This window comes from Dipodomys merriami, unplaced genomic scaffold (assembly GCF_024711535.1).
Source record: "Dipodomys merriami isolate MVZ:Mamm:240054 unplaced genomic scaffold, mDipMer1.0.p SCAF_1, whole genome shotgun sequence".
Lineage (NCBI taxonomy): Eukaryota > Metazoa > Chordata > Mammalia > Rodentia > Heteromyidae > Dipodomys > Dipodomys merriami.
In genome coordinates this window covers 5712351-5737013 of record NW_027202270.1, presented here as the reverse complement: position 1 = coordinate 5737013, position 24663 = coordinate 5712351, and the positions used below count along the sequence as shown (strand labels likewise).

General features: G+C 49.9%; 1 protein-coding gene and 1 non-coding gene across 3 annotated transcripts in view; both read left to right on the top strand.

The window, feature by feature from the left end:
* The window catches only part of Inpp5d (inositol polyphosphate-5-phosphatase D), a 113062-nt gene that overhangs the window by 79594 nt on the left and 8805 nt on the right, over nt 1–24663 (top strand). For both annotated transcript variants that reach the window (XM_070014580.1, XM_070014634.1), the window contains 13 exons: nt 898–1004; nt 1771–1873; nt 3821–4017; nt 4629–4746; nt 9470–9566; nt 10007–10145; nt 11717–11825; nt 11962–12050; nt 14425–14506; nt 16998–17087; nt 18700–18813; nt 20642–20724; nt 24227–24314. In XM_070014580.1, coding sequence (XP_069870681.1) covers nt 898–1004; nt 1771–1873; nt 3821–4017; nt 4629–4746; nt 9470–9566; nt 10007–10145; nt 11717–11825; nt 11962–12050; nt 14425–14506; nt 16998–17087; nt 18700–18813; nt 20642–20724; nt 24227–24314 — 1416 coding nt within the window. The remainder of the gene's footprint in view (nt 1–897; nt 1005–1770; nt 1874–3820; nt 4018–4628; nt 4747–9469; nt 9567–10006; nt 10146–11716; nt 11826–11961; nt 12051–14424; nt 14507–16997; nt 17088–18699; nt 18814–20641; nt 20725–24226; nt 24315–24663) is intronic.
* Nucleotides 7714–7820, top strand: LOC138835594 (U6 spliceosomal RNA). The gene has a single exon (XR_011374667.1). It is a non-coding gene; the product is annotated as a U6 spliceosomal RNA (small nuclear RNA).

Below are 24663 nucleotides of genomic sequence, written 5' to 3'. Positions count from 1 at the left end.
GAAAATACCATACAGAGGGGTTACAATTTACATGGGCAAGATAACGAGTACATTTCTTATCCTTTGTTTCCCCTTCCCATCCCTTCAGAGTCTAGGTTTTAAAAGAGGGAGGGCTGGGCTCATGCTTCAAGAGGTAGTGCATCTGCCCAGCACATACAAGGTGCAGAGTTCAAGCCAGTTACTGCCAAAAAAGGAAGGGAAACAAAAGGGACATGAACATAGATGAAGAAGCCAGGCGCCGGTGGTCCACGCAGGCCTGGGAGGCTCAGGCCTATAATCCCAGCTGAGCCTGAGATCTGAGGATCATGATTAAAAGCCAGCCCAGGTACGAAAGCCAGTGAGATTCTTATATCCAATTAAGCACCAAAAAAACCCTGAAGTAGAGCTGTGGCTCAAGTAGTAGAGCACTAGCCTTACCAAAAAGTCCAGGGACAGTGCCTAGGTCCTAAGTTCAAGGCCCAATACCAACACACACACACAGAGAAAATAGATTAGGAAAGAGGAAAGACACCCCAGGGAAAGGAGAAAAGGGGGAATAATGGAGGGTAAATATGATCAATGCTCATTAATATATACATGTATGAAACTTAAAAGTGGTAAAAGTATAACTCTTAGAATCAGTGAAACTAATAATTGAGTAAAACTTTGAAATTTAAGTGTAAATTAAAAGCAGAAGAAGGAAGAAGGGAAGCCGAGGGAGAAAGATAAGAAGCTAGGTCATGATCACTGTCTCTGGCCACCCCACCTCTAATTCAATCTGGAAAATGCATAGCACGGATCCCGGAGGACATCCTAGAAACCGACCAAGGCTCAGCCTAGAAGGCAAGGGCTGGGTGAGGTTGGGCTGGACTCACCCTGCCACTTGGAAACAAATCCATAAACATGGTTTTCCTTTAGTCCTACAACTCATCAAATCACAGAAGTTTCTGAACAAGCTGGTGATTTTGGTGGAGACAGAAAAGGAGAAGACCTTACGGAAGGAGTATGTCTTTGCTGACTCTAAAGTAAGTGTCAACCACTTTTTTTTTGGTTTTTCTTTTTTCTGTTAGTAGTAGTGGCAAAGATTGAACTCCAGTTGGGCACTGATGGCTCATGCCTGTAATCCTAGTGACTCAGGAGGCTGAGGTCAGATGATCTTGGTTCAAAGCCAGCCTGGGCAGGAAAGTCTGTGAGACTCCTATCTCTAAGTAACCACCAGAAAACTAGAAGTGGAGCTGTGGCTCAATGTGGTAGTGAACTAGCCTTGAGCACAAAAGCTTAGGGACAGCACCTAGACCCTGAGTTGAAGCCCCACAACTCACTCCCCCTGAAAGAACTTGGGGCCTCGTACTCACTAGATTTTTTGGGAGGTGGGCCTGTGTATGTTGGTCTCTTAGCTTTTTTGCTCAAGGCTGACACTCTACCACTTGAGCTATAGCTCCATTTCCTGTTTTATTTTAAAAATGCTTTGGCACTAGTTCGTGGATGGTCCACAGTAAGACGTGAGTAAGATGTGAAGATTGCATCTGAGCTTTTCTGGATTGGCAGGTGTGCTGCCAGGGGTGGGTGTTGGTGCAGTTTCTGATTTCCTTCAAGTCTCGCCCTTGCAATGGCATGGCGGGTTGGGAGGCCCCCCTCCTGGCTTTAGGCCCATGTCTCCAATTGCCCACCTGGGTGTCTGCACTGGTTGCCAATCCCCTCAGTGCTTTGAAGCTGGCGAGGCCTTGGCAGCGTGTGATAGGCAGACAGGAGACAGGGCCTTCCTCAGCCTGTCTGTCCTTCCATCTCCAGAAGAGAGAAGGTTTCTGCCAGCTCCTGCAGCAAATGAAGAACAAGCACTCGGAGCAGCCAGAGCCGGACATGATCACCATCTTCATCGGCACCTGGAACATGGGTGGGTCCTGCGCCCCTCCCACTGGTCCCTCCCCTCCCCTCTCCTCCTCTCCCTTCCTTTCCTCTCCCCTTCCAGCCCCAGCCAGCCTCCAGACCATCTGCTTAGCCTCCTTTCTAGGGAATGCCACCCTGCTCCTGAGATGAGAAAAAAAACAGGCTCTGGACCCTAAAAGTAGCTGGTACTACTTTTTGCATGTCCAAACTGAGAGGGTTTTTTGGGGGGAGGAGGAATCTGAATATGTAGGTGATGGGGTCATGTGCACTCTGACTTATCTGGGGGGGGGGTTGAGGTTGGCAGGTAGATAGGATGTAGGACACAAATTAAATTGAATTTCCAGGGCTGGGAAGGTGGCTCAGTGGTAGAGCACTTGCCCTGGGTTCGATTCCTCAGCACCACATAAGCAAAAAGAAAAAAGCCGGAAGTGGCGCTGTGGCTCAAGTGGTAGAGTGCTAGCCTTGAGCTGAAGAGCTGAGGGACAGCGCCCAGGCCCAGAGTTCAGGCCCCACAACTGGACCCCCCCCCCAAAAAAAAAATAATAATTGAATTTCCTACCAACCAGGTAGTTGTTGTTTTTACCAGTCCTAGGCTTGAACTCAGGGCCTGGGCACTGTCCCTGAGCTTCTTTTGCTCAAGGCTAGCAAGCACTCTACCACTTGAGCCATAGAGCCACTTCCAGCTTTTTCTGTTTCTATGGTACCTAGCTTCATGAATGCTAGGCAAGCACTCTACCACTAAGCCACCTTCCCAGCCCAAACAAGGTAGTTTTTAGAGTAGGTCTTTAGCTAGAAATAAAATAGATTCCAAATTATATATAATACCAAATATATATTGTATTCTAATATAGTTTATATACTAAATATATAATTTTAAGCACTTAACTAGAAATATGCAGTGGGATATATACATATTGCATACATATATACATATGTAAGTGTGTATAGTATTTATTACTAGTATAGGTTAATATGGTAAATATGTATATTGTACTGATTTTGTTATGCTAAACAAAATTTCATTTAAGTATTCAACTAGGAATACACAATAAGGTAGAAATATCATTAATCTGAATCTTGGGTGCAGATCTAAGTAGGCATGAGGCCTACTTACCTAAGACTTACCTATGGGTTAGTTGCCAGTGCCTCACGCCTGTAATCCTACTACACAGGAGTCTGAAATCTAGGATTAGAGGTTTGAATCCAGCCTGGGCAGGAAAGTCTATGGGACTCTTCTCTAATTAAGCAGCTAAAAGAAAAACAAACAAATGAACAAAAGTTGAACTGTGACTTAAATGGTAGAGTTCCAGCTTGAGCAAAAAAGCTCTGGGACAGCATCCAGACCCTGAGTTCAAGCCCCAGTACTGGCACACACACAAAGACTTGCTCGTGGATCTCAAGTTCAATTTAACTTTGTCCTGGGCAGAGTCAAGCTGTCCTGTTTCCGCCCAGCATGTAGTCAAGGGGCAGCTGGAGGAAGGTGGGGACACAGAGGAAAGGGCAGTGCTGAGGGTCCAGGCTTCAGGAGGGGTGGGAGACCCAGGGACTCCGGGGCATCAGCCTTCATTCTCCTCCTGCCCCCAGCTTGCCATGCTGTGACCATATGTTTTAGGGGTCACTGCAGCACTGGAGTAGAGCCCCAGCCCGTGTCGTGGGGGTCCTGTGTCCTCTTCTGGCCCTTTCAGTCACCTGATCTCCAGATTCCTTCTACACCCGGCCTCAAGAATCCATTCTGTGGCACAGGGTGCTTTCCATCTACCCTTTGCCAGCAGAGATCTTTTGGTTAGAGATGGCAGGGCTGACCTCTTGCAAAGGGCAGGGGGCTCCCTCCCCTCCGAAGGCCCCTTCCTTCATTACCCCACACACACACACACACAAACCCCATGTTGAATCCCCCGACGCTGCTGACCTGATGTGCCTTTGACTCACTTGGTGTTGGGTTTTGCTGTTGAAGGTAACGCCCCCCCTCCCAAGAAGATCACGTCCTGGTTTCTCTCCAAGGGGCAGGGGAAGACGCGGGACGACTCGGCGGACTACATCCCCCACGACATCTACGTCATTGGCACCCAGGAAGACCCCCTGGGGGAGAAGGAGTGGCTGGAGATCCTGCGACACTCCCTGCAGGAGATCACCAGCATCACCTTCAAAACAGTGAGCCCAGGGGAGACGGAGGGGGCGGGGCGGGGTTGAGACAGATGGGCGGATGGACAGACAGAGAGGGGATCCACGGCACTGGGCTGGGTCAGAAGCATCTCAGAGGCCAGGGCACACTCGGCCTATCCTCTTGTGGGGCTAGCTGGGTGCCGGTGCTCACTCCGATTACTCCTAGCCTCTCAGGAGGCTGAGATCTGAGGATTGAGGTTAACCACCAAAAAGCCAGAAGTGGAGCTGTGACTCACGCAGTAGAGTGCCTTGAGCAAAAACAGCCAAGCAAGAGGACAAGGCCCTGAGTTCAAGGCCAGTAAAAAAAAAAATTAAACAGATATCTGTGGTCCTCAGCTTCAAAAACCAGAAAGATGCATCTAGATCCAAGGGCTGTTGCCAAAAATCCCCCCTCCCTTCCCCACTCTGGCTTGTTGTAGATAATGGAAGTTGCAGTAGCCCAGGCCTCTCACCTCTGAGATGCCTCATCCTGTGTCTGGGCATCATTAGAAGTCCCTCAAAGGCCAGCAACAACAGACAGGGCTCCTCATCCCAGAGGGCTGGGGTTGTGCTCTGGCATCAAGCACTCCAACTCAGCGTCACATGTTCCTCTCTGCCAGATGGCCATCCACACACTCTGGAACATCCGCATCGTGGTGCTAGCCAAGCCGGAGCATGAGAACCGCATCAGCCACATCTGCACAGACAACGTGAAGACAGGCATCGCCAATACCCTGGGTGAGTGGGAGGGAGCGTGCTCTCCCAGCATGCTCTGCTTCACCCTTCTCCTGGGGTGTGTGTGTGTGTCTGTCTTTCTGTCTGTCTGTCTGTCTGTCTGTCTGCCTGCCTGCCTGCCTGTCTGTGACTCATTAGGTTTCAGGTGGAGCCCAAGACTCCTGGTCCTGCAAGCTCCCAGGAGACTGCACTGCTGTTGGTCAGTCTAAGGATCCCACTTTTGAGTATTTGAGTAGCCAGAACCTAGGACAGGAGTCAGATGCTAGGCTGGGTGTAGACCACATTGGAAATGTTGATTCTAGCTCGGATGCAGTAGGCTGCTTCAGAGAATGGAGGTAGAAATGCGTGGACTGAGCCTGGTGCCAGTGGTTCATGCCTATAATCCTAGCTGCTCAGAAGGCTGAGATCTGAGGATCAAGGTTCAAGGCCAGCCCAGGCAGGGAAGCCGATGAGACTCTCGTCTCCAATTAGCCACCAAAAAGCCACAAGTGGAGCTATGGCCCAAGTGGTAGAGTTCTAGCCTTGAACAAAAAAGCTCAGGACAGTGTCCAAGCCCTAAGTTTAAGCCCCAGGATCAACACACACACACACACAGAAGAGAAAAAAGAAAAGAAAAGAAAAGAATGAGTAGACTTGTCGGAGTGTGGTTGACTGTGAGTTGGGGGAGGGGACCCAGCCTATGTTTCAGTGTATTAATACAACCTGCAGAGGAAATTAGCTAGGCTTGTGTGTTTTTGTGTTTTTTGAAACACAAATATGTTCTATTTTGATTAAGTTCACCTGGATCTTACATTTAGGATTTTTTTTTTAATTTTTTAATTATCTCTAAGTAGTTGTAGACAGGGGTTTTGATTCAACATGTCAGCATGTGAGTACAATGCACCTTTTTTTTTTTCCTTGCTAGTCCTGGGGCTTGAACTCAGAGCCTGGCACTGCTCCTGAGCTTCTTTTGCTCAAGGCTAGCACTGTATCCACTTGAGCCAAAGCACCGCTTCCAGTTTTTTCTGCTTATGTGGTACTGGGGAATCAAACCTAGGGCTTCATGCATGCAAGGCAAGCACTCTACCACTGAGCCACCTTCCCAGCCCAGTACAATGCAGCTTGGTCAACGCCACCCTTTCCATTGTTCTCCCCCGTCCCTCCCAATCCCTCTTCCTCTCCATTCCTCCGCCCCCTCCCCTTGCCCTCTCACTGTGAATGTGTGCTTGTGAGTCTATGTCTGTGTGAGTCTGTGTGACCCTGCCTCATATCTGTGTGTGTGTGTGTGTGTGTGTGTGTGTGTGTGTGTGTGTGTGTGTGTGTGCATAGACACATGCATGCGTGTATGCATTGGAGGGACTGAACATGTGTGGAGCACTACGGATGGAGTCCCAGCCAGGCCAGTGGTTCCCGATCATTAGTGCTTAAGGATAAGACCGGGTCCCCGAGCCCACAGGAAGCCAGCTGCTACAATGGAATGGGACAAGCTTTCTACTTTTTTGCTGACGAACTTCAAAGCGGGTGTCCACAACCGCTCGCCCTCCTTCCTTCCTGTGGCAGTGGAACGGTGGGGTTGGCATGGCTTGTAAGCCCAGAACTTCCCCTCGTCTGCAGCTGATCCCTCCCTGGGCTTCCTGCCTCTCCCTGCAGCCCCTGCCCCACTGCACACATTTGCTCAATCCTTCTGTTGCACAATTCTGCTTCACCTCCTGAGCCAGGCCTCGCCTCCAGTGACCTCCATGGCATGCCGGAGTCCGGCTCCAGGCTGGTTATGGGGAAAACTGGAGCCCTGCTGGCCTGGATTTCACCCACAGCCTATGAGCAAACAGGACATCGCTAAGGGGGAGGTCTAGGGGCCTCTCAGGAGGCCTGCACAGAGGCTAGACTCTGCAGCCTTTGGAGGGTACCCTAAAGTCACGAGTCTGTACCCCAAGAACCACGAGGTCCACTGGGAGTGGACCTAGCCCAGTCTGGGTGGCTGAAGTTCCATTGGTCCTATGCTGTTTGCCACAGGCACCTGTGGGAGTGGGCTATGGTGATTCCCTGCCTTGCCTGAGGCCCGGGGGTGAGTGGTGGACCCCGCTTCAGGCCCAGGTTAGACACAAGAGCCGCCCTGTGTGGAGAAAAGGCAGGAAAGGAAAGGGAGGGCTGGAAGTGCATCCCAACCCCTCCTCTGGTCACCATTGCTGGTGTACTGTCCAGGTCTCCATTCCTCCTGAGGTCGCACAGAACCGTGATCCTCACAGCTCAGCCTCCCAAGTGGCTGGGATTATAGGCATGAGGCACCAGCAGCATCCACCTTCTGGCTTTTTATCCTGTGTGTGTTATTTATTTGTTTTTTGGTGCTGTTCCTGGGGCTTGAACTCAGGGCCTGAGTGCTGTCCCTGAGCAGTTTTGCTCAGAGCTAGCACTCTACCACTTGATCCACAACTCCACTTCTAGCTTTTGTGTCTGTGTTTTGAGTCCGTTGTTGGAGGTCAGAGTTTCATGGACTTTCCTGCCCCACAATCCTCAGATCTCAGACTCCTGAGTAACTAGAATTTTACATTTTATTACGTTATGAAAGACTGCTTTTCTATTTTTGTCGGTTGTGGAGCTTGAACTCTGGGTCTGAGCGCAGTCCCTCAGCTCTTCAGCTCAAGGCAAGCACTCTACCACTTGAGCTGCAGCGCCACTTCCTGTCTTCTGGTGGTTTATTGGAGATAAGAGTTTCATGACCTTTCCTGCTCAGGCTGGCTTTGAACTGTGATCCTCAGATCTCAGCCTCCTGAGTATCTAGGATTATAGGCATGAGCTACCGGCACCCAGCTAAGACTGCTTTTCTTTTGATTCTCCTCCAACTATTTAAAAATGTAACAGCCTGCCTGACACCAGTGGCTCACACTTGTAATCCCATCTACTCTGGAGACTGAAATCATGGTTCAAAGGCAGCCTGTGCAGACAAATCCAAGAGACTCTTATTCCCAATTAACCAGCAAAAGGCCAGAAGTAGTGTTCGCTTCGGCAACACATATACTAAAATTGGAACGATACAGAGAAGATTAGCATGGCCCCTGCGCAAGGATGACACGCAAATTCGTGAAGCGTTCCATATTTTTCTAAAGCTACCAGCACAACTATGTTTATTGCAGCATTATTTACCATAGCTAAGATATGGAACCAACCCAGATGCCCCTCAGTAGATGAATGGATCAAGAAAATGTGGTATATATACACAATGGAATTCTATGCCTCCATCAGAAAGAACGACATTTCCCCATTTGTTAGGAAATGGAAAGGTTTGGAAAAAATTATATTAAGTGAAGTAAGCCAGGCCCAAAGAAGCATAGGTCCCATGGTTTCCCTTATTTGCAATATCTAGTATAGGTATGAGTCAAGCGGAAAAGGTCAGATAATGTGATGTTAGGAAAATGAACCCTTAAATATGTATTTTAATGTTTTCGTTTCTTTCATGCAAGTGTTTCTAACGCATTTATAAGATTATTTCTTTGTTGCTTTGTATGTCCCTCCCCCACAGTGTAACCCCCGCTTTCACTATATTTAATGTCAGTATAACATGTGGAGGAGATGGGGACAAACAAGTCGTTTAAGGATTCAGGTGGACCTGTTGCAACAATGAGAAGTACAAAATGTCATGTCAAAACCAGCTTTACAATGTCGGTGTGGGGGGGGGAGGGGGGTATAATTGGGTGGAGGGAGGGGGGTATAATTGGGTGGGGGGAGGGGGGAGGCGGGGAAGGGAGGTGAAGGGTAAACAAAGGAGGAGGCTGCAATGCTTGGTAAGAAATGTATGCATTATCCTGCCCATGTAATTGTAGCCCCTCTGTACAGTATGTTCTCAAATAAAATAAAATAAAATAAAATTAAAAAAAAAAAAAAAAAGGCCAGAAGTAGAGGTAATGTCTCAGCCTTGAGTGAAAAAGGTAAGGACAGAACCCAGATCTTGTGAGTCTCAATAGTGGCTTGCGCGCGCGCACACACACACACACACGCACACACACACACACACACACACACACACACACAAATACACACACAAATGTAAAACCCACTTCGAGTTGGCAGTGGCCTGCATTTGCCCGCCCCTGCCTTTGTGAGTTTGCCAGGCACCTACTCTTGATCCCACAATCTCTGGTTTGGTCGTCTGGTATTTACCTTTCCAGCAAGTTCCCTGGAGCTGCTGCTGGACCAAGGAACACACTTGCTCTAGAACAGAGCAAAATACTGGGAAGAAAGGGTATGATCTCAATGAGGGTCTTCGATGTTCTCACTGGGAACACTGAGGTAGCCAGATAGGAGGGCGTCCAGCCAGCCAGGGGTACCTCCTCCCTAATCTTCCTTGATGTTCTCCATCCCCTGTCTGCTTGGCACAGTGGCCACTGACCTCTCCCCTTCCCTCCTCTACTGGGAGGTGACCAGAGTGGGCGACAGCAGCTTCCTTCCTATGCCCTGTGGAGAAGTCCAAGGCTGCTGGCCATCTGCAGGTCGCCCCACTCCACGTGACTGCTTTCTTCTCCCTTCCCTGCCCGCTTCTCTCCTTCTTATTAATACTGTGACTATTTTTCACCTTCCTTTGCTTTGTTATCCCTTCATAATGGAGACAGAGCCTTCTTAGGGAGCCCAGACTGGCTTTGAACTCACGATCCCTTTGTCTCTCCAGTTCTCAGATTACAGGCCTGTGCTACCATGCCATGCTGGCCTTGCCTGTTTTGTTTTTTTTGATTCGTCTTTCTCTTCCCTCCCTTAGGGAATAAGGGAGCCGTGGGCGTGTCGTTCATGTTCAATGGCACCTCCTTGGGGTTTGTTAACAGCCACCTGACTTCCGGAAGTGAAAAGAAACTCAGGTAATAGAGCTCATTCCTTCTAGAGCCCATGCAGGCATTCATTTGCCCAGGTAACCTTGCCTACCTCTCTACCTGCCCATCCTGATGCCTGCAGCCCTAGCCTGGAACTTTCTGGACTTCCATATTCTCAATACAGGCAACTCCACCAGCAAACTCCTAGAGATTGCTCCGTTCCTAAAGGGAAATCTTACAGATCAAAGCCCACACCACCAGCCCAGTCGTGACGTCAGCCATGGGGCACTTCCGGTTCCAGTTCCCTGCTGGGCCATGGCTGCCCAGGCTCTGGCTCTCAGAAGCCCTACTTTCCTGCCCTCTGGAAAACTCAAGTGGTCACTAGGGAGGGGCTAGAGAGCTCAGTTTCCCCTCCCCACACGACCCCTTGGGCTTCCTGTTGTGGTGGGGTGCGTGCCAGCAACACCTTGCTTTTTCCCTTGAATTAGACGAAACCAGAACTATATGAACATCCTGCGGTTCTTGGCCCTGGGAGACAAGAAGCTGAGTCCGTTCAACATCACCCACCGCTTCACCCACCTCTTCTGGCTTGGGGACCTCAACTACCGCGTGGAGCTGCCCACCTGGGTAAGAGGCGTCGCCTGGGGCTGCGGCAGTCAGGGACGGAGACTTGGTGGGAGTCTGCTCAGGACAGACGGCCATGGAGACATATGGACATAGAGCTGGACAAGGCAGCAGCTCTCTGGGCTGCTTCCTCTTGTTACGCTTGCTTCTGCTTCTGTCCACTTCCCACGCACCTGGGGTAGACGCCTGTCCTCCAGACACTGTTGCTTGGGTATCTCAGCCAGCCAGGCCGGGTGTAAGAAGGGAGTGGTGTACTCACCATCAAGTCAAAGACTCGACGCTGGATGCCCACTCCTGGTCCTGAGGGCGGATGGGCAGGCGGGACCACAGGAAGCATCTACAACCCACATGCTTGCTTCTGCCCAGAGACTTGGTATTGACCGACGGCGTCACCCCTCCTGGGGTGGGCAGGACTCTCACATTTTACCATTGCAGTTCTGTGAAGGGGAGGAGATCTGGGGGTGCCCAGGGGCACCATCCCCGACACCCCGGCCACCTCCCCACCTAACCCGCACCCCTCGGCCGCCTCTGTTCCTCTGGCTATCCTCACAGCTCTCTGGAGGCTGTGGTGGGCTCTAGCTGATGCCCAGCCATGCCTTCTTCCCCAGATGGGTGGGTAGGGTCCTTCTGGCTCCCCCAGGGAAGGACCAGCACAGCCACTCACCCACCCATGCAGAGTCTCAGAGGTCACAGAAGCCGCAGGAGAGAGGACTCCAAGACTACGACATCCGATAGTCTGGGCAGAACAGCCAGGATGAAGGAGATTTGGGGATCAGGCATCCGTTCCAGTGTAGCCACACAGGCAGCCCACCTGTCCTCACAGAGCCGGGCACTGGTGGCTCACACCTGTAATCCTGGATATTCAGGCGGCTGAGATCTGAGGATTGCAGTTCAAAGCCAGCCCAGGCAATAAATCCATGAGACTTAGATCCAATTAACCACCCTAAAACTGGAAGTGGAGCTGTGGCTCAAAATGGTAGAGCACGAGCCTTGAGCAAAAGAGCTGAGGGACAGCATCCAGGCCAAGTTCAAGCCCCACAAATGGCAAAAAAATAAAATAAAATAAAATCCATACTAGAGAGTCAGTATGAAAAACTAACAGGCCCACATGCAAATTTGGACCATCCCTAAGATATTAGATTAATAACTATAGTGCTCTCTGGAGATTTTTTTTGGGGGGGGGGAGTTGTTTGGGGTGTGTATGTATGTACGCATCTGCCATACTGGAGCTTGAACTCAAGGCCTTGCAATTATGCCTGGTTTTTTCCCTTAAGGCTGGTGCTCTACCACTTGAGCCACAGCTCTACTTCTGGCTTCTTGCTGTTTAATTGGAGATAAAGGGTCTCATGGACTTTCCTGCCCCGACTGGCTTGGAACTGAGATCCTCAATTTTCTGAGTAGCTGGGATTACAGATGTAAGCCACCAGTGCCCGGCTCTCCTGGTTTCTTTGGGAAGTGGTTGAGCACAAGGAAGCAGCCCTGGGTGGGACCAGGGCTGAGCTACAGCAGAGACCCGGCCCCACTGGGGAGGAAGAAAGGGAGGAAGAGCCCCACTGTGCCTGTCCTCATTCCAGGAGGCAGAAGCCATCATCCAGAAGATCAAGCAGCAGCAGTTTGCAGATCTGCTGGCCCATGACCAGCTGCTTACAGAGCGAAGGGAGCAGAAGGTTTTCCTGCACTTTGGTGAGAACACAGCCTCTCCTTCAGCCCTTTCCAGCCATCTTGCTGCCTCCCAGATGTCCTTCTGAGGCAAAGATGGTCTTCAGGAGAGGGGGGATGTCTGAAAATCAAAACTAAAACCCAGGTGTGTCTTTTTCAGAAGAGGAAGAGATCACATTTGCGCCCACCTACCGATTTGAAAGGCTAACTCGGGACAAATACGCCTACACAAAGCAGAAAGCCACAGGGGTGAGTCCCAGAGCCAGCGCTCCCCATCCGGGCCTTACCTCCTTTGCCCATCTCACACCTGGGGAGTCTGTTCAAAAAATTCCAGAGAATAGCCAGGTGCCGGTGGCTCACACCTGTAATCCTTGCTACTCAGGAGGATTGCAGTTCAAAGCCACCCCTGGCAAAGAAACGCCATAAAATTCTTATTTCCAATGAACCACCAGAAAACTGGAAGTGGCACTGTGGCTCACGTGGTAGGGCACTCTCCTTGAGCTGAAGAGCTGTGGGACAGCGCCCAGGCCCAGAGTTCAACCTCCATGACCGAAGGGGGAGGAAAAAAAAAAAGACCAGAGAAGAAAGCATCCTCCATCACAACAGCAACAAAACAGAAAGAACAGCACTTAAAAATCACAAGTTGAAGCCAGGCACAGTGGCTCATGCCTGTAATGCTAGTTATTAGAGAGGCTGAGATCTAGAGGATTGCAGTTTGAAGTCAATCTGAACAGAAGATTCTATGTCAGTAATAACCAGCAAAAAAGTCAGGCTGAAGACATAGCTCAAGTAGTAGAGTATTAGCCAAACAAGTATGAGCCCTGAGTTCAAACCTTGGAACCAGAAAAAAAATTAAGAGAATTTTAAATTAAATAGTAATAATAGCACGTTGACTTGTGGCACACACAAAACCTGGTTCCCCAGGTTTTGCAAAGAACTAAGCTAATAATGACCCTTACTATTTACTTCCCAGAAGGCAGTTGAAACCCAAGACACACAAAAAAGCAAAAATGTCAAACTAGATTTTCAGATTTGGGAGAGAGCATTCCATAATCAATATCCTCACTCCCTTAGGTTCTTTGTGCTTATAAACATAAGAGTACCCATCAAAAAAAAATCTAATCACTTTATTTAACAAATTTGTTCAATAATGTTTTCTAAGCCAGGTACCAGTGGCTCATACCTATAATCTTAGCTACTCAGGAGGCCAAGATTTGAGGATTGTGGTTTGAAGACAGCCCAGGCAGAAAAGTCTGTGAGATTCTTATCTCCAATCAGCCACCAAAAGCAGCTGAAAGTGGAACTGTGGCTCAACTAGTAGAGCACTAGCCTTGAGCCAAAAATCTCAGGATCAGCCCTGAGTTCAAGCACTAGGACAGCACATGCACACGCACCCGTGTGTGCACGCACACACACACACACACCACAACTCTGATACACAAACACACACACACACACAAAATATTTCCTTTTCACTGCCTCTATTTCTGGATTATCTTTTTCCTATTTTGTTTCGTCTGTGCTGGTACTGTGGCTTACACACTAGTCCTTGTGCTCTTGCTTAGCTTTTTTTCCTCTCTCTCTCAAGGCTGTTTCTGTGGCTCATTTGAGCCATACTTCCACTTCTGGCTTTTTTGCTGATTAGAGGAAAGAGTGCCGTGGACTTGTCTGCCCAGGCTGGTTTCAAAAGGTGATCCTCAGATCTCTACTTCCTGAGTAGCTAGGATTACAGACATGAACCTCTGGTGCTTGGTTTTCTAATGGTTTCTTAATGTGTTGTGCTAGCCCAAACCATGATCCTACTATTTATGTTTCTCATGTAGATGTGATAACAGCATCATGCCCAGCTTTCATTGTTTGAAATGGCCCTAAATTCACACGCACACACACACACACGCACACACACACACACACACACACACACAGAATGGGAGGAAGGGGAGAGTAGAGAAGGGAAAGGCAATTAACAGGAGTGGAGAGGAGAAGACAGGAAAAGAGAAAAGAGGAGAAAAGTTGGGCACTGGTGGCTCGCACCTGTAACGACTGAGGAAGCTGAGCTCTAAGGATGTAAAGGGTGGAGTTTGAAGCCAGCCTGAGCAGGAAAGTCACTCTTTCTCCAACTAACTACCAAAAAGCCTGAAGTAGAGCTGTGGTTCAAGTGGTAGAGCATTAGCCTTGAGAAGAAAAGCTCAGGGACAGCACCCAGGCGCTGAGTTCAAGTCCCAATACCGATACAAAGCAAAAAAAAAAAAAAAAAGAGAAAGAGAAGATAGACAAGACACTGAGCAGTGGGGAAGCCTGGTGCATAACACAGCAAAGTGAATTGATCTTTTTCTTTTTTTAATGCCAATACTGGGGCTTGAACTTGCGCTCTGGGCACTGTCCCTGAAGGCTAGCCACTTGAGCCACAGCTCCACTTCTGGCTTTTTGGTAGTTAATTTGATATGAGTCTCTCAGGACTTTCCTGTCCTGGCTGGCTTCTAATTGTACTCCGTAGATCTCAGCCTCCTGAGTAGCAAGGATTATAGCATGAGCTACCAGTGCCATTTATTTATTCTTTCTCTCTCTTTCTCTCTTTTTTAAAGTAGCAGGCACTGTAGAAAGCCATGACTTTTATTTGCAGATGAAGTACAACCTGCCCTCCTGGTGTGACCGTGTGCTCTGGAAGTCTTACCCACTGGTGCACGTGGTGTGTCAGTCCTACGGTGAGTGACCCTGAGGGAGAGCCGGAGTCAGGACTGCTTCTGAGTGCTTGTCTGCAAGTGGGGGGGGGGGTCTGCAGTGCTGACCTTAGGACCTGAGAGAGTTGTTCCACCCCCTCCACCGTGAGCCACAATGGGGATAGGAGCCCTGTTTGGGAGATATTTGAATTTGTGGAGCACCTAAAAAAAAAAAAGGGTACTTGTCAGGCATTGGTGGTTCATGCCTGTAATCCTAGCTACTCAGGATGGGATGGGAGGATCACAGATTAAAGCCAGCCTGGGAAGGGAAGTCTATGAGACTCTTATCTCCAATTAACCACCAGAAAGCCAGAAATCATATTATCGCTCAAAGGGAGCACTAGCCTTGAGCACAGAAACTCAGGGACAGTGTCCAAGGCCCTGAGTTCAAGCACCAGGACTGGTACCAAGAAAAGGTGGCACATTATTTCTTTTGAGAAGAACCATATTAGGTCTGGCTTTCCAAGGCTGGGAACATTCAGCTAGGCCAGGAGAAGTCATGTCCTCATTGAACACATTTATACTTGAGAAGGTGTAGAGTTAAGTTGATGAGGAAGATATAACATTCCATTGTAAGTGAATGATTGTGGTATAAGTTCTCAAGGTAATTAAGAAATCACTGTTAAGCTGGGCACTGGTGGCTCACGCCTATAATCCTAGCTACTCAGCAGGCTGAGATCTGAGGATCAAGATTCAAAGCCAGCCCAGGCAGGAAAGTCCATCAGACTCTTATCTCCAATAAACCACTCAGAAAGCCAGAAGTGGCACTGTGGCTCAAGTGGTAGAGTGTTCATCTTGAGCTAAAGAGGGACAGAGCCCGGGCCCAGAGTTCAAGCCCCACAACCAACCATTAAAAAAAAAACAAGAAGAAAGAAATCATTGTTGACCCTGTACTCTAAAGGATGCTGGAATTTTTAATGACTTATGTGTTTACTCTTAAGAACCTTTTAACACAAGTTCCCAGTTCTTGCTGAGTAAGATCTTAACTATTCCAAGCGAAATTACTTTTGGAGAAAAAGGCTTTTACTGAGAATCACAGTACATATTTGAAGCATTGCACATTCCCAGACATTGGTATCTGCAAGAAAGGCTGCTCTGCTCCCATGATGCATCACACATGAGCAACACATGGCTCAGGGGCTGCTGACAGGCAGTTCATGTCCCTAGGCCTGTCCAGCCCCATCTCACTCCTCAGAGTGAGGAGATGGGGGGGGGGGGAGGGTCTTGCCACCACTCAAAGGTCACCTTTGGACTCACAACCTATAAGATAATTTCTGGAGATCAGCAAATCCCTACATATAACTGTGGTCCTACAAGGTAGCCCCATTTTCCATCTCTTCATCACTGCTATCAGAAAGGACCAGAGCAGTCGGGCTGGGAAGGTGGCTCAGTGGTAGAGCACTTGCCTTGCATGCATGAGGCCCTGGGTTCGATTCCTCAGCACCACATAAGCAAAAAGAAAAAAGCCGGAAGTGGCACTGTGGCTCAAGTGGTAGAGTGCTAGCCTTGAGCTGAAGAGCTGAGGGACAGCGCCCAGGCCCAGAGTTCAGGCCCCATCACTGGACCCCCCCCAAAAAAAAAAAAGAAAGAAAGGACCAGAGCAACCACCTGGGGGACAGGTTAGCCTATTCGCCCTTCATTCCCTCTGCTCCAGAGCTCAGACTCCCAGAAGTGACCCCACACTACACCTTTAGCTGTGCAGAATGGCAGCGTCCCTCCCAGCCCCAACCAAGTCATCACCCACCCTGCAACTCTGAAATGCCTACTTCCCACCTTCTGCCTGCCGCCTCCTCCCTCTCCTCTTCCACATTTGAGCTGTCCATGCCCATGCCCCCTTCCCCATCAGGCACAGAGCTAGTCACAGCAAAATCCTCCTGCCCAGATCTGCTGAGTCCTGCCTCTAGAACCTGCCTCCATCACACCAGAGAGCCAGGAGATGTCAGAGAACAGAGAGAAAAGCCCCCCCCTCACCCCCCACTTCCCCCATCCATGAGGCTGAAATCTTTCATGGAGGTCCAGGCTTAGAGAAGGCCGAAGAGACAGCATAATTTGCTAATGGTATTTTCCTTAAATGCCTGAAGGCAAAGTATCAATTTGACGAGTTTGCAATGGAGGGAAGCAAGAAGACGGGAAAGAAAAGGGAGTCCAGAACTTAGGAACTCAGGCTGTCCTGGATGTGGGACTTAGAGCTACCGACCCAGCCATCCACTGTTACCTAATAAACTACCTTGCAAGCCAGTGTCTTAAAACAGCCTGTCCTGTGGAGTGGGCTGCTTCTGCATTAGTTAGGAGCCATTCAGATGTGGGGTTGGCCGGGGTGGTGGTGCCAACTCATGTGACCCAGCAGGCTAGTTCAGGCTTCTTTGCTTCCTGGTCTCAAAGTTGCCAGCTCTAGATCTCAAACTGCCCCGGCCCTGAGTTTGCCTTGACTAGAAGTTCTCCATCCCTACTCAGAAATGCCTTTCATGCCCTGCAGGCTGCACCAGTGACATCATGACCAGCGACCACAGCCCTGTATTTGCCACGTTTGAGGCAGGAGTCACCTCCCAGTTTGTCTCCAAGAACGGTAAGCAGTAAGAAGTGGCCTTTCCCCCAGTGACAAGACTTTGAACACTTGTCTCCAGTTGTAGCAATCAGATGTTTGTTTTGGAGAAGGTCCACCATTCTGGGAAGTCCATGGTGTATCAATCAAATCAGATCATGTCGTGTCCAGGTGACACCTCACTTTCAGTGCAGAGAATTTTTTCTTGTTGCTTGTGTATGTGCCAGTACTGGGGCTTGAACTCAGATCCTGGGCACTGTCCCTTCGCTGTGTTCTATCACCTGAGCACAGCTCAATTTCTGGCCTTTTTTTTTTTTGTAGTTAATTGGAGATCAGAGTCTTGTGGATTTAAATGTCTGGGCTGGCTTTGAACTGCAATCTACAGATCTCAGCCTCCTGAGTAGCTAGGATTACAGGCATGAGCCACTGGTGCCCAGCTTGGCTTGAGAAGAAGCCATCCCAGGTGCTATTCTAGTATTTGGAAGGAGAAAGGAAAGAAGGAAGAATTGAAGGGAAAGAGGAACAAAATGTTTCTTCGTTTAAAGCCAGCTTGAGGATGGGCGCCTATAAAAGCACCACCTGAATTAACCCAGTTAGCTGGGTTGCCCAATGCAGCACGTTAGGTGCACTGCCAGTGAGTTTCTGGAGCCCAGTGAAGACTAGTTAAGACCATACCTACGGAAGAAAGACCAGCCAGGTGCTGGTGGTTCACATCCGTAACCTAGCAACTCAGGAGGCTGAGTTCTGTGGATTACGGCTTGAAACCAGCCCGGGCAGGAAAGTCTGTGAGACATTTTTGTTTGTTTTGTTTTGTTTTGGGGTCCAGTTGTGGGGCCTGAACTCTGGGCCTGGGCGCTGTCCCTCAGCTCTTCAGCTCAAGGCTAGCGCTCTACCACTTGAGCCACAGCGCCACTTCTGGCTTTTTTCTTTTTGCTTATGTGGTGCTGAGGAATCGAACCCAGGGCCTCAGGCATGCAAGGCAAGCGCTCTACCACGGAGCCACCTTCCCAGCCCAGTCTGTGAGACTTTTATCTACAACTAACCAACCCCAAACCAGAAGTAGAGCTGTGGCACCACGTGGTAGAGTGCCAGCCTTGAGCAAAATGTGCTCAGAGTTCAGGGACAGCACCTGGACCCTGAGTTCGAGCCCCATGACTGGGGGGCGAGGGGGGAGAAAAAGAAAAACCATGCCTCTTCTACCTGGACTCAGGAACTGGACAGAGTTGGATGTCTGAGCCATTGTACACACTCTCCATCAGAACAGAATTCTGATGGTTCTATCAGAACAGAGGGGAGACAGACCACTGAGGAAGTCACATGGCTCCAGTGGCGAAGCTGAGGTCCGGTCTTGGCTCCTTGAAGTAACTGTACCCTTTCACCCTGCTCCCCATATGGCCAGCCTGTGGCTGATGAGAAAGGCTGTAGCAATGGGGTACGCTCCGAGGCGGGGGCGGGGAGGGGGAGACAAGGCAGCGTTGCTTCAAGGAAAATTCCTTCCACCTGAAAACTCTGCTTCCTCAGTCCCTGGGAGCAGCTCAGCAAGGGCAGTGAGCTCCAAGAGGAAAGAGAAACTGCTAGAAGATGCTTCCTCTCCAGGCAGGCTGTGCAGTTGAACTGCTATTCTCCCCTGTTCCAGGGCCTGGCACTGTGAACAGCCAAGGGCAGATCGAGTTCATCGCGTGCTGTGCCACGCTGAAGACCAAATCCCAGACCAAGTTTTACCTGGAGTTCCACTCGAGCTGCTTAGAGAGTAAGTTGCCCTTGAACTGCCCTTTGGGTAGGGAAGGCCACGATTCTTGGAAATGGTGTCTCTCCCCATTTCTGCCCTCTGCAAAGGACTCGAAGGTGGGGCTCCATAGAAGTGGGCTTCAGGCCGGGCACCAGTGGCTCACTCCTGTAATCCTAGCTAGTCAGAAGGCTGAGATCTGAGGATCACAGTTTGAAGCCAGCCCCAACAAGAAAAGCCTGTGAGACTCTTTTTCTTTTGTCAGTCGTGAGTCTTGAACTCTGGGCTTGGGCGCTGTCCCTGTGCTCTTCAGCTCAAGGCGAGTGCTCTACCGCTTGAGCCACAGCACCACTTCCAGTTTTCTAGTGGTTTATTAGATATAAGAGTCTCACGGACTTTTGTGCCTGGGCTGGCTTTGAACTGCGCTCCTCAGATCTCAGCCTCCTGAGTAGCTAGGATTATAGGCGTGAGCCACCGGCTCCCGGCAAGTCTGTGAGACTCTTATTTATCTCCAATTAAGTACCAAAAAAGCCAGAAGTGGAGTTGTGGCTTAAGTGATCAAGTACTAGCCTTGAGCAGAAAGAATTCAAGGACAGCACCTAGGCCCCAAGTTCAAACCCCAGGATCGGCACAAAAAGAATTGAGCTGCAGGAGGACAGGCAAGAGGACACCCCAGAGCTGTGAGCCCCGCCCCTTTTGACACCACAACCCCTTCTTCCGGTGACCTGCAGCATCCAGGGTTGGACAGTGCCTTCTCAGCCAGCAGTGTTCAGCACGCACTGTGTGTAGGAAGCACCCTCTCTGGACAGTATTTCTGGGCATAGTACCTCAGTCTCCACAGTTCCCAGTTCTCACTGGGATGGTGTGGAGAGGTACAGGGAGGAGAAGAAGCCACCTCTACAGACAGAGGCATGGATGTAAACGAAGCTTCCAGAAATGGGGAGCGCCTTGAGCTGTGTCCCTTCACCCCTTCCTTCTCTGACTCAGTTGGGCCCAGTCCTGGGAGTAGAACAACCTTTGCCACCAAACCCCTAAAACCAGCAGGCAGGGTCAAAGCAGTTCCAAAAAGGATGAAGGTTTTTGTGCGGGTGTTTTTAATAAACGGTGGAGACATTTGCATACATTTCTATGGAAACAGCACATTAGGAAGCTTAAATTAGAATTTCAAAAGGCTGCTATCTTGAGTGGCTGGGACAAGCTGTCAAGCTTCCAATCTTGCCTGCCATGTGATGACTTCTTCATGGCCTGGTTTATTGCAAAGAGGAGCCGAAAAGAACGAGGCCTTTCTTTGATTTTCCTAAAAATAATTAGACAGTATTGGCAATGACCATCCCCCTCCACCAACACCACCCCCTTCCCCGGCACAAACACAGAATTCCCCAGCAAGCCTGATTCCTATATGGCATTAAAGCACCCCCAGATTGTGTGTGTGTGTGTGTGTGTGGTGTGTGTGTGGTGTGTGGTGTGTGGTGTGTGTGTGCACACGCGTGCATGTGTGTGCCTGCCAGTCCTTGAGCTTGAACTCAGGGCCTGGGTGCTATCCTAGAGCATTTTTAGGTTAAGGCTAGCACTCTACCACTTGAGCCACCACTCTACTTCTAGCTTTTTGGGGGTTAGTTGGAGATAAGACTCTCACAAACTGCCCTGGCTGGCTTCAAACCATGATCCTCAGATTTCAGCCTCCAGAGTAGCTAGGATTATATAGGCATGAGCTACTGGTGCCCTTCCTCCACCCCAAGATTTAGCAGGAGGGGAAAGATCTTGCTTCATTCAGGGAAGAGGACCCCTGGGAGTCTTTTGCATCAGATCCTTATTCCGTCTTCTGCAAACCATTCTTCTTGTCCTCCAACAGGTTTTGTCAAGAGTCAGGAAGGAGAGAATGAAGAGGGACATGAAGGAGAGCTGGTGGTGAGGTTTGACGAGACCCTTCCCAAGGTAATTCACTGCTGAGGCTGGGCCAGAGTAGAGGGAGGCCCAGAACTAGCTCCCAAGGTGGCTTGCTGCCTGCTTTTCAACAGGGCCATAAGAGACCCTGATGTTCCTCCTCTCCTCTAGTGCAGGAAGGGGGGGGGGGGCTTTCAAATGCCACGGGCATTGGGATATTGATAACAGTATTTGTGGACTATGTTTATTGAATTTTGCTTTGAGAATAAAACCTCCTAGAAAACTGGGTGCCGGTAGCTCACGCCTGTAATCTTAGCCACTTTAAGAGACTGAAATCTGATCATTGAAGTTTGCAGTCAACCCAAGCAAACATAGCCAAGACTCTTTATCTACAGCAAAAATCCAGATGTGGGAGGTGTGGTTCAAGTGGTAGAGTACCATCCTTGAGCAAAAATGTCAAGCAAGGGCTGGGAAGGTGGCTCAGTAGTAGAGCGCTTGCCTTGCATACGTAAGGCCCAGTACCACATAAGCAAAAAGAAAAAAAGCCGGAAGTGATGCTGTGGCTCAAGTGGTAGAGCGCTAGCCTTGAGCTGAAGAGCTGAGGGACAGCGCCCAGGCCCAGAGTTCAGGCCCCACAACTGGACCAAAAAAAAAAAAAAATGTCAAGCAAGAATGCAGGGTTCAGACTAAGAAGATAGCTCAGTGGTAGAGTGTTTGCCTTGCAGGAATGGGGCCCTGGGTTCCATTCCTCAGCACCACATAAGCAAAAAAGGCCAGAAGTGGTGCTGTGGCTCAAGTGGTAGAACTCTAGCCTTGAGCTGAAGAGCTGAAGATCAGTACCCAGGTCCTATGACTGACTAAAAAAAAGAATGCAGGGCTCTAAGTTCAAGTCTCTTGGTACCAACTAAGGAAGGAAGAGAGGGAGGAAAGGAGCTTTTAGATTTACTGGATTTCAAGCACTGTCTGTGCTTACCTTGGTAGTACCAGACTAAATGGTTGTGTGGGCCAGGCCTAGACATTGCCAGCCCTACCCTAATGGATCCTAGAAGGATCAGCACTCACCTCATCTATTCTTTTTTTTTTTTTTTTGGTCCAGTCATGGGGCCTGAACTCTGGGCCTGGGCGTTGTCCCTCAGCTCTTCAGCTCAAGGCTAGCACTCTACCACTTGAGCCATAGCGCCACTTCCGGTTTTTTTTCTTTTTGCTTATGTGGTGCTGAGGAATCGAACCCAGGGCCTCACGCATGCAAGGCAAGCGCTCTACCACTGAGCTACCTTCCCAGCCCACCTCATCTATTCTTTTGCAAAAGATGGAGACTGGAACTAGGTGCTGATGACTCACTCCTGTAAACCTAGCTACTCAGGAGGCTAAGATCTGAGGATTGCAGTTCCAAGCCAGCTCAGGCAGGAAAGTCCGTGAGACCTTTACCTCCAATTAACCGCCCCCCCCCAAAAAAAAAAGCCAGAAGTAGAGCTGGGGCTCAGATGATAGTGTGCTAGCCTTGAGCAAAAAAAATGCAGGGACAGCACCTAGGCTCTGAGTTCAAGCCTCAATACCAACACACACACACACACACACACACACACACACACACACGAAAAGAAAAGAAGGAAACCGAAGTATAACATGGAGAGAGTCAATTGTGCTCATGCACTTGTAGTGACAGACCCAAACCTCAGCCTCAAAACAGTCCATTCCCTTCTCAGCATCCATTTACCTGTTCAGCACTGGCTTGTGAGATCGAGTAAAGGTAAGCACACTTGGTGAAGGTCAAAGTCCTTGTCTGTAGCCCACATCGGCACAGGCCTCTGCTAGAATACAGTTGGGTTTTGCAGAAAAGTTGCTCTCTACCAAAACTGCTTTGGAAATGCTAAATGGGCAGTGTGGGGTTTCGGTTTGTCGTCATTGAATACCAGCTTTCCGTCGTGACTCTGGAGGTTGTGCTCTAGACTGTTTTACACATCATACTGAAGGGGTACAAGGAAGTGGGGGGACCCATCGCCGGAGGCGGGGGCTCAGAGGCTCCCCTGTCATGTTCACTCACAGGTACCACCCAGAATGAAACGGGCCTGCCTTGATTGCTTTTCGTGTCGGTACTGGTGCTTGATCTCAGGGCCTGGTTGCTGCCCCTCCACTTTTTTTTTTTCACTCTACAATGTGAGCCACAGCGCCACTTTGATTTTTTGGTGGTTAAGTGGAGATAAGAGTCTCATGGACTTTCCTGACAGTCTGGCTTTGAACTGCAGTTCTCAGAGCTCAGCCTCCTGAGTAGCTAGGATTATAGGCCTGAGTCTCCAGTACCCCGCACTTTAAGTGAATTTTAACGGATGGCCTTTAAGCTGGATGTAGTGGGGTGTGCCTCTAAGCTTGGCACTGGGGAGGCGGGGCAGGAGGAGGCCGGTCTGGGCTCCATAGTCAAAGCCTGTCTCACCAGCCCAAGATAATAAAGGATAACCGTATTCGGGTGGAGAGACTCAGCCTCTCCTAGGGCTGGGGCGGGTCGTAGGCAGGTTCGTGGGGTTGGCTTCCTAGGCTAGCATGAAGCATTGACCTGACCCAGCTCTTGCTGTGTAAGGAGGCCATATTTTCTCAAGAGCAGAGACAGAGGCCAGAGCTTTAGAATTCTCTGATCTGGGTGCAATTCCAATTACTTGTGCGCTCAGCTTGTTCAGATGGCTCTGACTGGGGACCTGTGTGCTGGGGACATCTCAGACCTCCACATCCTCAAGACTGGCCTCCCAGGAGCTGTCTGCACCCCACCCAGCTGGACCCTGTCCTCTAGTTTTCCTTTCCCACACAAGGCTTGAATTAGTGTTTCCTCCTTTGGCGTTCAGAGACACCAGCATGCTGGTCCCTGAGCCATGTTCATGCTGGGACAGAGCGCGGCCACAGGAGACACATTGGGAGATGGTGTCCAGGACCCGCTGCTCCTCTTGCCGCTGTCCCCTCCCCTCCCTCAGGAGTCTCTCAGCGCCTCCTGTCTTCCTGCTGTCCCCACCCCCACCCCCCAGAAATCTGCAGTCCCCAAAACCCAGATTGTCCCCAAGCGATTTCCAGATATTCCCTCTGAAACAGAGGAAGTGCAAATCCAAATCCATCCTGATGTCCAAACATGACCTCAGAGCCTTTCCCCGGTGTGTGGAAGAGGAGAAACAGCGTAGAGCAGCTTGTGGCCTGATCCGAAGCCCATCTGTGGTAGAGGGCTGGAAAGTGGCCTGAGTTTCTCTAGCACGTAGGAGCTGGTGTGGGCCTCGAGGTTCCTCCTGGGAACCTGGGGGGTCTGTGTCTGTCAGCCCAGCTAAGTTGCTCAGCCCAGTATAGGAGGCCTGGGGTTCGGGTGGTAGGGGACAGAGCAGAAAGTTAACCCTACCTGAGCCAGCAGAGTATACAAATGCACCTGCTACCAGGTACTTGAGGAGCTGAGACTGGAGTCTGGTTGATAAGGACATTTTTAATCCTACTTATTTCCCCCGTGGAGACCAGTGGCCCTCCTCCACCTGTGTCCTCCCTTGCTTGCCCCTGTAGACTCTAATCCAGTTCCTCCTTTCTGCAGCTGAAGCCTATTATCTCTGACCCTGAGTACCTACTGGACCAACATATCCTGATTAGCATTAAGTCCTCTGACAGTGATGAATCCTATGGTAAGTGTCCTGGCACAGGTACCACACCAGCCTCTGAAGTGACTGAGGTGGTAGCATCTATCCTGGGGAGAACCCACCAGCTCCTCCTCATCCCTTCCTCCTGCCTCTCCAACCCATCCCACCCTCCTGCCTCTCCTTCGCCCCATTGGGAGACTGTTGTAAGGACCTTTATTATTCCTGCCCCGTGGAGTTCTACTTAGTGAGCCTTTCCTATGTGTCAGATCCATTGCAGGTACTGATTTAATCCTAGCCAGGCCTTACAAAGCAGGTCCTGCTCCCTACACAGATGAGCAAGTGCACTGAGCCTAGAGAAGACAGGTGACTTGCCACATTTCACTGAACCCAGGTC